Source organism: Hyperolius riggenbachi, chromosome 4, assembly GCF_040937935.1.
Source record: "Hyperolius riggenbachi isolate aHypRig1 chromosome 4, aHypRig1.pri, whole genome shotgun sequence".
NCBI classification, from domain to species: domain Eukaryota; kingdom Metazoa; phylum Chordata; class Amphibia; order Anura; family Hyperoliidae; genus Hyperolius; species Hyperolius riggenbachi.
In genome coordinates, this window is record NC_090649.1 from 463525458 (window position 1) to 463537923 (window position 12466).

General features: G+C 46.3%; 1 protein-coding gene across 1 annotated transcript in view; it reads right to left on the minus strand.

The window, feature by feature from the left end:
* Positions 1–12466, minus strand: part of LOC137570978 (calpain-8-like) — a 124309-nt gene that overhangs the window by 40206 nt on the left and 71637 nt on the right. Inside the window, exons 9-11 of the mRNA XM_068279676.1 lie at positions 3660–3817; positions 3394–3569; positions 2944–2955 (exon numbers count right to left, since the gene is read on the minus strand). Coding sequence (XP_068135777.1) covers positions 2944–2955; positions 3394–3569; positions 3660–3817 — 346 coding nt within the window. The remainder of the gene's footprint in view (positions 1–2943; positions 2956–3393; positions 3570–3659; positions 3818–12466) is intronic.

A 12466-nucleotide genomic window follows, 5' to 3' on the forward strand; every position in this document is an offset into this window, starting at 1 on the left:
TCCTCAAACATTGCGCCATAAAAAATGCTCTTGTGTAACTGGCTCACTGACATCACTAGAGACTCAGTCACTTTCCCACAAGCGAGACATGTACACATTGGAAATACATCTAAAGAAGCTAGCCCAGAGGGTTCTTGAAGGATACCAGAGCCAAAAACATTAAGTGAAACAGGGGGAGCAGGCATGTATGGAGAGCTGCCCTGATGCCCACCACTCCCCCCGTTCTCCTGTGTCCCCCTCCTTTCTTACCTAAAGCCCCCTGGCAGCCTCTTCCGTGTCACCCGAGTCGGGCATCAGTGCGCAGGCGCTGGCCTGGCTGCACGTGACTGTGGCCGGGAGCACCAGAGACTAGAGATGGCCCAAACCTCCAATTTTCAGTTCGCGAACCTTCGCCAAATGTTCGATTTGCGCGAACTTTCGCGAACCGCAATAGACTTCAACGGGGAGGCGAACTTTGAAAACTAGAAACATTTATGCTGGCCACAAAAGTGATGGAAAAGATGTTTCAAGGGGTCTAACATCTGGAGGGGGCATGGCGGAGTGGGATACATGCCCAAAGTCCCGGGGAAAAATCTGGATTGGACACAAAGCAGCGTTTTAAGGGCAGAAATCACATTGAATGCTAAATTGCAGGACTAAAGCGCTTTAAAACATCTTGCATGTGTATACATCAATCAGGGAGTGTAATTAGAGTTCTGCTTCACACTGATACACCAAACTCACTGTGTCACACACCGCAAACAGCTTTTTGCGTAGTGACGGCTGTGCTGGACTGGTTACGCACCATGGCGAGATTGTTCCTCCTCACTCAGTGATGTCAGGTAATGTCTGACTGCCTTATCAACTTTTAATGGTTCTTTCTCTACCATTGTTAAAGCTTACATCTATTTTTTTAAATACTTGTTCTGCTTGCTGTTCAGTACCTGCAACAAGAATCTGTTATGGAGGGCAAGTCTGCCATTGTGAGTGACCACGGGTAATGGCTCGCTTCCGGTCCGTAGTGGGAGCCTAAGAAACAGCTACCACCACCACACATCTAAGGAAGGCAGCAGGCACGCTGTGGGCAAAGGAGCAGGATTGGCTACCACACATCCAAGGAAGGCAGCAGGCATGGCATGCACGTCCCGAGGTAGTGATAAAAAAGAGGACTTTCGAGGCCCTGCAGTAGATGACACTGATAGACTGTACTACCTGTAACGAGAATCTGTTATGGAGGGCAAGTCTCCCATCCATTCCAGTGGTATGTCACACACAGACAGGTAAACACAGTGACACTGCGTGCACTCAACTCACGTAAGTAGGTGGGTGCACTGTGAACAACAGGTAGGTAGGCATATGCAGTGATGGGTATTACAATGTGCACCTGTCACACACACAGGTAGTCACTGAATGTGCTGGGCCTGGCAGTGGCACACACAGTATGAATTATCAAGGCTGTCTATGCAACACAAGTGTCAGTGGGACACACAGAAAAAAAAATAGATCACAAAAACAAGATTAGCTCTCAAAAGAGCGGTTGTGGGGTGCTATTTTAGCAATAAGAATCAGCAAGGAGCAAGCTAAGAAGCCTACAAGAGCCTAACTAATCTTTCCCTATGAGAGTCTGCAGCAGCTGTCCCTTCTCTATTTACTGCAGGCACACGGGTGAGTAAAATGACCGCCGCTGCCTGCCTTTTATAAGGGGGGAGGGGCTCCAGGAGGGAGTGTAGCCCGATTGGCTACAATGTGCCTGCTGACTGTGATGTAGTGGGTCAAAGTTGACCCTAATGATGCACTATAGGGGCGAATCGAACTTCCGGTAAAGTTCGCGGTTCTCCGCGATCGCGAACCCCGGAAGTTCGTCTGGAACCGTTCGGGCCATCTTTATGCTTGACGTCATGATTACATCAAGCGCATGCACAGAGTGTTCCCGGTCAGGGTCGCACGCTGTAGGACCCACGCAGCCAGGCCAGCACCTGCGCACTGATGCCCAACTTTGTTGACCCAGAGGAGGGTGCTGGGGTTTTTTAGGTAAGAAAGGAGGGGGACACAGGAGAACAGAGGGAGCGGTGGCCACCAGGACAGCTCTCCATACATGCCTGCTCCCCCCAGACTAGGGCCAATTTTTAGGGGAAGCCAATTAACTTATCTGTATCATATGTTGTTGGGGTGTGAGAGGAAATCAGAGTGTCTTAAGGAAACCCACACAGACACAGGGAGAACATACAAACTCCTTGCAGATAGTGCCCTGGCTGGGATTTGAACCGGGAACCCAGCGGTGCAAGGCGAGAGCACTAACAACTACGCCACCATGCTGCCATACTGCTGTACTATATTGTACTGCCATCTTCAGCAGTACTTCACAGAGTATGCAGTCATCATGTCACTGACTATCCTCTAAGGAGCTTACAATCTAATCCTACCATAGTCTAATGTCCTACCATATTATTATGTATTTATATAGCACTGACATCTCCTGCAACACTTTGCAGAGAACAGTCATGTTACTGACTTTTCTCAGGGAAGCTCACAATCTAATACCTACCACTATTTTGTGCGATAAAACACTGGCTAATGTGTGTGTTTTTTTTTTTTTTTGGGGGGGGGGGGAACATTTCCTACTTGCTTTTTTACTGTCACTTTACTCATACCCAGGGAGAAAACATGGCCCCACCGACTTTGGCCTGCACTCTTACTAGGAAATTTTAATTGGCCACACCCACTGTGTTATGGACATGCCCACTGCATTATGCGACCACGCCCATTTTTCACCGCAGCTTCGCGCACCGCCAACGTCCTCGTGGGGGGGGGGGGGGGGGGCGCCGTGGGTTTGGGGTGCCTAGGGGAGCCCAAACCCTAAATACAGCCCTGCCCATTTCTCTTAATGTTTTTTGGCTCTGGTATCCTTTGATATTCTGCAGAGAAAAGAGACAGAGAGTCATAATGGATCATAAAATTACATACCTGTTTAGGGACCTGCAAGAGGGATTTAAAGGGAAAATAGTATTTTAGAAGTATTTAATAATAACATTAATTATAATGATGAACAAGTATGTATAAAACACCAATATATTATGCAGCACTGAACTTAGTACATTTAAAAGAAATACAAATATAATTTGAAATTACATTTATAAAATGTAAAACATTATAAATTACATTTATAATTATTATATAATGGGGTTAGGGGGAACCACGGTAATTTTCTGTTGTGGGGGATATGACCCTTAGCAAAGTCATCATGGGGGAAGGGGGGTGACTGTGTAGAGGGGCCAAATCAAAATGTTGCTGCAAGTCCCAATGATCTATAGTTATGCCCCTGCTGATTAATATGGAAACGTGTTTTGTATAGTGTAGGGTTTGGTTGGACTTTGGATGGGATTGTATCACCACATTTAGCCTCCATATACCGACCTTATAAATATAGTAGCCGATATTTAACAAGTCCTGTCCTTGTGGTTTCTTCTTCCGACGTTCCTTCTGCATCAGAGTGACCAGTATGGAGCAGCAGGGATCCCCGATGGGACCATTGTAGCCCTCATCAGGCTCATGCAGGTTGATCCGGAACTGAGGGTTGGTCCAGAAGGTCACTGTTCAGAGAGGACAGTACAGGAGAGAACTAAAGACCAACTGACCGACTCCAGACAAATGGGTTACGTTTCCAAAAATGTTCATCTTACTGTTGCCCTTGCATCCTCCTGCTGTCACTCCAGAGGTCCACCTCCCATTAAATCCCATCAGGCACCATACATGTCGATCATTACAGCACACGCTCTCCAAGTTCAGGTTGCAGATCTCAACTCGGTAGAACTCAACCAAGAAGGATGAAAATGGCATCCTGGAAAAAAAGGCAAATAAATTTTCTCCAAGCCCTCAATTTACCATTGGAGCCAAACTAAGATCTGGTTCACACGGATGCTTTGCGGGCATTAAACGCAAAATTTTGGGCGGTGGGCAAGGGCGACATTTTTAGGCATTGAGCGCCGTCCCATGCAAGTGAATGGGAGCGTTTAGTATGAGCATTTGCAGGCTTTCATAAAAGCCTGTAATTAGAACCCGGTGCCTCGTCTCAAAAGCAACATGTAGCTTCTAGAAGGCGTTTTCTGTTGAAGACGTTGCATTTGAATGCCAGCAAAAACCTGTATCTCCACTTCCTGCAGACACAACTCCCAGCTCTTTCCTGGAAAAGCCACCAAAAGCCCAGAAAATGCAACGCTCTCAAACATTACGCACTGAAATCCATTAAAAGCCTTCAAAAGACATTTAAAGCTTAGCCGTTAAAAGCTGGTGTTCTTGAAAAAACAAAAAACAAAACAACTGCATTTGAATGAGACGCTGAGCGTATATATATACAGTGGGTTGCAAAAGTATTCGGCCCCCTTGAAGTTTTCCACATTTTGTCACATTACTGCCACAAACATGCATCAATTTTATTGGAATTCCACATGAAAGACCAATACAAAGTGGTGTACATGTGAGAAGTGGAACGAAAATCATACATGATTCCAAACATTTTTTACAAATAAATAACTGCAAAGTGGGGTGTGCGTAATTATTCGGCCCCCTGAGTCAATACTTTGTAGAACCACCTTTTGCTGCAATTACAGCTGCCAGTCTTTTAGGGTATGTCTCTACCAGCTTTGCACATCTAGAGACTGAAATCCTTGCCCATTCTTCTTTGCAAAACAGCTCCAGCTCAGTCAGATTAGATGGACAGCGTTTGTGAACAGCAGTTTTCAGATCTTGCCACAGATTCTCGATTGGATTTAGATCTGGACTTTGACTGGGCCATTCTAACACATAGATATGTTTTGTTTTAAATCATTCCATTGTTGCCCTGGCTTTATGTTTAGGGTCATTGTCCTGCTGGAAGGTGAACCTCGGCCCCAGTCTCAAGTCTTTTGCAGTCTCCAAGAGGTTTTCTTCCAAGTTTGCCCTGTATTTGGCTCCATCCATCTTCCCATCAACTCTGACCAGCTTCCTTGTCCCTGCTGAAGAGATGCACCCCCTGAGCATGATGCTGCCACCACCATATTTGACAGTGGGGATGGTGTGTTCAGAGTGATGTGCAGTGTTAGTTTTCCGCCACACACAGCGTTTTGCATTTTGGCCAAAACGTTCCATTTTGGTCTCATCTGACCAGAGCACCTTCTTCCACATGGTTTCTGTGTCCCCCACATGGCTTGTGGCAAACTGCAAACGGGACTTCTTATGCTTCCTGTTAACAATGCCTTTCTTCTTGCCACTCTTCCATAAAGGCCTCTGGACACTGCATGACTAATAGTTGTCCTATGGACAGAGTCTCCCACCTGAGCTGTAGATCTTTGCAGCTCGTCCAGAGTCACAATGGGCCCCTTGACTGCATTTCTGATCAGCGCTCTCCTTGTTCGGCCTGTGAGTTTAGGTGGACGGCCTTGTCTTGGTAGGTTTACAGTTGTGCCATACTCCTTCCATTTCTGAATGATCGCTTGAACAGTGCTCCGTGGGATGTTCAAGGCTTTGGAAATATTTTTGTATCCTAAGCCTGCTTTAAATTTCTCAATAACTTGATCCCTGGCCTGTCTGGTGTGTTCTTTGGACTTCACAGTGTTGTTGCTCCCAATATTCTCTTAGACAACCTCTGAGGCCGTCACAGAGCAGCTGTATTTGTTATGACATTAGATTACACACAGGTGCACTCTATTTAGTCATTAGCACTCATCAGGCAATGTCTATAGGCAACTGACTGCACTCATATCAAAGGGGGCCGAATAATTATGCACACCCCACTTTGCAGTTATTTATTTGTAAAAAATGTTTGGAATCATGTATGATTTTCGTTCCACTTCTCATGTGTACACCACTTTGTGTTGGTCTTTCATGTGGAAGTCCAATAAAATTGATTCATGTTTGTGGCAGTAATGTGACAAAATGTGGAAAACTTCAAGGGGGCCGAATACTTTTGCAACCCACTGTATATATATATATATATATATATAGTATTATTAGTATATATGTGTGTGTGTGTGTGTATGTGCCGCGATCACGCGAAAACGGCTTGACTGATTTGAACGAAACTTGGTATGCAGATACCTTACTACCTGGGATGATATGTTCTGGGGGTCTCGCGGCCCCCCTGCACACCTGGGCGGAGCTACAAACAGCAAATCAGATTCCACCCATTCAAGTCAATGGAAAAAATGTAAAAGGCTGTCATTCTCACAGTAATCGAGCCACAGTCCCCACACTTTGCACAGTTGGTCACTTGGTGACCGAGGTTACAAATCCAGGAAAAGTGGGCGGAGCATAAAACAGCCAATCAAATTTCAGCCGTTCATTTTAAATGGGAAAATGTAAACTGCAGCCATTCTTAGACTGTTAATCGCAGGGTTCTCAAACTTGCCACAGTTGGTCACTGGGTGAATGAGATTAAGATTCAAGAAAGTGGGTGGAGCCTACAACAGCCAATCAAAATTCACCTATTGATTTTCAAGGGGAATATTTAAACTGCTGCTATTCTTACACTTTTAATGGCAGAGGCTTCAAACTTGCTACAGTCGGTCATTGGGTGACTGGGGTCAAAGTTCACTAAAGGGGCGGGGCCACATACAGCCAATCAGATTTCCTTAGTGGATAAACTGCTTCCATTCACACATTTTTGATGCCTAGAACCTGACAGCTCACAAACTTGGTCATTGAGTGACTGTGTGTCAAGGTTACAAAAAGTGGGCGGAGCCAAAACAACTTTTACTGGGAAAATATAAACGGCAGCCATTCTTACACCGTTAATGGCAGGGTTCTCAAACTTTGCACAGTTGGTCATTGGGTCACAGATTAAGATTTTGGAAGGTGGGTGGAGCCTACAACAGCCAATAAAAATTCCCCTTTTGATTTTCAAAGGGAATATTTCATCTGCTACCATTCTCTTATACTGGTTGTAACGAAAAATCTGCAACGCCGGATGGATTGCGGAAATATGGTCGCATCCAGTCCGGCAAGCGGACCTTCCAACGCGGGATGCGGAAATTCGTCCGCATCCGCTGCGCACACCCGTCCGAGCACTCTGCTCCAAACTCACCAACATGCTGTTCACCAGGGTTCTGCCATCTTGCCTCTAGGGGGTGCGGCCGCACGCCAGACACGCCTTTATACTCTTAGAAAGCGTGTCAGCTGACCTGGAGGTCAGCTGACATTTTAGCCTGCTCTGATTGGTTGCTGCCTGGGGTGGAGACTTCTCTCCCAGGCAGTATATAAGGAAGTGCTTTTCAGTCACACTTTGTCTGTGTTTGCGATACCCTGTGTCAGCACTCAGACCTTAGACTAGATCCCAGGTGTTGAAACCAAGGACTTCACACCTAGACTAGGAGATTATTATTGTTATTGATTCTCTGTGTATGATTCTGTGCCTGTCTTGACTTCTCTTCTGCTTCCTGATTCTGTACTCTGCCAGCCCGTACCATTAACGACTATTGGCTTGGTTCCTGACTATTCTCTCGTCTCACGTCTCTGTACTGTTGCCGCCTGTACTGTTGCCGAACCTTTCTGTCTGACCTTGCTCCCTTCAGTGGAACGTCTCCCACTGTTGGGTTATTATCTGAGGCTTGCCTCCCTGAGACGCCGGCCCTAGCAGACCGTTACTGTCAGAGGCCGAGATTCCTCCACTGCCACTTTGGGGGATCTCACACACGGGGTTCCCATTCAGAGGTAACCACACCTCTGAGGAATTGCCGTGTAGTGGATATTTCCACAACTTTGTGAATATTTACTGCTTTGTTTATTTCCATGTTGTTCCTGTGTCCACTGCTTTACATCTACCCGCATTATTAGCAATTCCGCAGATTGCTATATAATCGGGTCTATCCTTGTATTATTGGCGATACTGCGGATCCCCAATAATCAAGGTTCGGGGTGTGACACTGGTCTGAGTAGATCATTTCAGGCACTTACCGTGTTAGTGAGCCTTCCGCTGATTTACCATCAGGAAGATACTGACTATTTCACTCTAACATATCTGCATTAGTGGTGATTCTGTATATCACCACTTAATCAGATATTTCTGCCTCTTGCTGACACCAATCGTTACAGAAACACAGACCATAAAGAAGTAAGATGGAGGGGGTGATAAACCAGCTTCAGACTGTAAGGGCAGAGTTAGAACAGCTGAAGATTACTGTAACTGCACAGCAGGCTCAGATTACTCAGTTAAATGAGACTGTCCAAAGGTTGCAATCACCACTTAACGTTCTACCTCCCCCGGCTCTTAGCGAGCCTAAAATGAACATTCCTGAGAAATTTTCAGGCACAAGGTCAGATTTCCAGAATTTCCGTCACAGAGTGCTGTCTTACTTTGAGATGAAACCTGTGTCCTCGGGAACCGAGGCTCAGAAGGTCACTCTTATCAAGACACTATTGCATGCAAATTCCCAGACGTGGGCTTATGGCTTACCTGATGAGCATCCTGCTCTGTCTTCTGTCCAGGAGTTTTTTAAGGCCATGGCGGTCATCTACAATGATCCAGATAGTGCCGCCACGGCCGAACGTAAGCTCAAAAACCTTAGACAAGGACGCAGTACTGCTGAGGAGTATGCGTCAGAGTTTAGGAAGTGGGCTGTGTCCTCTAGATGGGAGCGATATGCACTCTTGGATAGATACCTAGATGGGTTGTCAGAAGCAGTAACTGACGTGATGGTTAGTCATCCGGAACCCAAAGATCTAGATGAGGCTATTACGCTGTCTATTAAAATAGATAGGCGTCTGAGGTACAACAAGAAGGGCAGGTACCCCATGTACTCTAGGACTTCTGGGGCCAGTAGTTTGGCAGCAGTTGAGACTGAGGAGCCGATGCAGTTAGGCCACGGGCGCCTCACGGAGGCGGAAAGGTCAAGAAGACGCAGAGAGGGTCTTTGCATGTACTGCGGGGAAAAGGGCCACATTGCACAAAACTGTGGTAGGAAGTCGGGAAACTCCTCGGCTTAGGTGTGGTAGGGGGTACCACCCTAAGCGGAATTGTTTTACCTCCAAAACAAGAAAAAAATGTATTGCCCTGTTCCCTAAATTGGGAAGGGCAGAACTTTCCTACCACAGCATTTGTAGATTCCGGGTCAACAGCTAACTTTTTAGATTTAAGCTTTGCTTTAAGTTTAAATATCCCTGTACTTCCGGTAGGAAGACATTTATATGTTACAGCGATTGATGACACTCCTTTGCAAGGAAAGTCCCCACTGTGTCAGACACCTCCCCTCTCGCTGCAAGTGGGAGCTCTGCACAGGGAGGTCATACAGTTTTTCGTTTTAAAGATGTCTACCTCTACGGTGATACTAGGGTTGCCCTGGTTACGATTACATTCTCCTCAGTTTGATTGGGGGAATGGGCAGTTGACTACTTGGTCGCCTTATTGTACACAACATTGTTTACAGAATGTAGTTTTGTGTTCTACTAAGATTCAAGTGGAAAGAGTACCTCCACAATATCAGGAATATGCTGATGTCTTTTGTCCTAGGGCAGCAGATCAATTACCCCCCCATAGACCTTTTGATTGCCCAATAGATTTGAAACCAGGAACCATGCCACCCAGGGGCCACCTATACAACCTCTCGTCCCCGGAAAAATTGGCCATGGACGAGTACATTCAGGAAAATTTGCAGAAGGGTTTCATCCGCCCTTCAAGATCTCCTGCAGGAGCGGGATTCTTTTTCGTTCAGAAAAAAGATGGTGGTTTGCGCCCCTGTATTGACTATAGGGGTCTAAATAAGATCACGATTAAGAATCGGTATCCACTACCGCTAATTGACGATTTATTTACACAGGTTCCCGGGGCTTCTGTTTTCACTAAGTTGGATCTAAGGGGGGCCTACAATTTGATCCGTATCAGGGAGGAAGATGAATGGAAGACGGCATTCAACACTCCCAAGGGGCATTACGAATACTTGGTGATGCCCTTTGGGTTGTGTAACGCTCCTGCAGTTTTTCAGGAGTTCGTCAACGATATTTTTAGGGAGGTACTGGGTCGCTTTGTAATCGTCTACTTAGATGATATCTTGATATTTTCTAAAAATATCACGGAACACCGCCAACATGTGAAGTATGTGTTACAAAGACTCAGGGAGAATCAATTGTTTGCGAAATTAGAGAAATGTGTTTTCGAGGTAAAGGAGATTGCCTTTCTTGGTTACATTATCTCTACATCAGGGTTGTCCATGGATCCCAAGAAGGTCTCTGCTGTAAGGGATTGGCCACAACCATCTGGGCTTAAAGCACTACAGAGATTCTTGGGATTCGCAAATTATTATAGAAAATTTATCAAGGGGTTCTCTTCGGTGGTGTCTCCGCTTACTAATTTGACAAAAAAAGGGGCTGATGCCACTCATTGGTCAGAAGAAGCAGTTGTGGCATTTTCCTCTCTGAAAGAGGCATTCTGTTCTGCTCCCATATTACGTCATGTAGATGTTGCTTACCCATTTGTAGTGGAGGTGGATGCCTCGGAGGTTGGAGTAGGAGCAGTATTGTCTCAACGTTCAGGACTTCAGGGCAAGCTTCATCCCTGTGCTTTTTTTTCCAGAAAATTCTCCCCTGCCCAGAGAAATTATGATGTTGGAAACAGGGAATTATTAGCCATCAAGCTTGCTTTTGAGGAGTGGCGCCACTGGTTAGAGGGGGCGGAGCATGTAATTACTGTGTACACGGATCATAAAAATTTACAGTACATTGAAAAAGCTAAAAGACTCACCCCCAGACAGGCTAGATGGGCTCTCTTTTTCTGCCGTTTTAATTTTATAATTACATTCACACCAGGGAGTAAGAACGTTAAAGCGGACGCCCTTTCTCGTTGTTTTGAACCTGAAACTGCTCCATCTCCTTCCTCAGAAAGTATTCTGTCGAAAGAGATCATCCTGGCAGCCACTGAGATAGTTGAAGACCTTCCTAGCCTCTTAAGTCCTTTTCAATTAGAAGTCCCAGAAGGGAAACCAAGAGGGGTTCTTTATGTCCCTTGTACTTTACGTCCCAAAGTGCTGCAGTTGTTTCATGGACACAAGAATGCTGGACACCCTGGCATTACCCGAACCCAAGAATTGTTGTGTAGATCTGTCTGGTGGCCATCTCTACAACAAGATTGCAAGGAATTTGTTAAGACCTGTACCGTCTGTGCCAGGAGCAAACCCTCCCGACTGGCTCCAGTTGGAACTTTGCAGTCTCTGCCCTCCCCTCAGGAGCCATGGACACATATTTCCATGGACTTCGTGGGAGAACTTCCAGATTCCAATGGAAAGACTGTCATATGGGTGGTCACAGACAGATTCAGTAAGATGGCCCACTTTGTGCCTTTGAGTGGTTTCCCTACTGCTCAAAAACTAGCAGATCTTTTCATTCAAAATATCTTTAAATTACACGGCATTCCAGAGAATGTTGTCTCAGACAGAGGGGTCCAGTTTGTCTCTAGGTTCTGGCGGGCCTTCTGTAAGGGGATGGGTATGTCGTTGTCCTTTTCATCAGGTTACCATCCACAGACCAACGGCCAGACAGAGAGGACCAATCAATCTTTGGAACAGTTCCTGAGATGTTATGTGGCGGACGCCCAACACCAGTGGGCGGAGTTTCTACCATTTGCTGAGTTCGCACATAACAATCTCAGGAATGAGTCCTCTGGTTATGCGCCTTTTCAAATTGTCAATGGGAAATCTCCCAAATTTTCTCCTTTGCCAGTGTCGACCTCTCCATTCCCTGTCCTGGAGGAGTGGCAGGAATCTTTCAAGAGGATTTGGGCTAATGTCGGAGAAAATTTAAAAAAGGCTTTCATCATACAGAAGAGGCAGGCAGATAAGAGACGGTCTGCGGAGTGGGAGTTTAAACCAGGAGACAAGGTTTGGGTATCAACTCGTCATATAGCTCTGAGGCAGCCATCCGCGAAACTGGGGCCCAGGTATATTGGACCATATCCAATTTCCGAAAGGGTTAATCGTGTTACTTACAGAGTCAGGTTACCACATTCTCTAAAGGTGGGGAAAGCCTTTCATGTGTCACTCCTGAAACCAGCTGTTCAGGTGGACTCCCTCCCGCCTCACCCTGTCATGGTTGATGGTGAGCCTGAATGGGAGGTTGAGGAGATCTTGGACTCCAGACGAGTTCAGGGTTCAGTGCAGTATTTGGTGCATTGGAGAGGGTACGGTCTAGAGGAAAGATCCTGGGTCAAAGCAGGTGATTTACATGCTGATAAACTTAGGAGACGGTTCCATGAGCTCCATCCTGACAGGCCAGGTGGGACGTGTCCAGAGTCCACGCCTAGAGGGAGGGGTACTGTAACGAAAAATCTGCAACGCCGGATGGATTGCGGAAATATGGTCGCATCCAGTCCGGCAAGCGGACCTTCCAACGCGGGATGCGGAAATTCGTCCGCATCCGCTGCGCACACCCGTCCGAGCACTCTGCTCCAAACTCACCAACATGCTGTTCACCAGGGTTCTGCCATCTTGCCTCTAGGGGGTGCGGCCGCACGCCAGACACGCCTTTATAC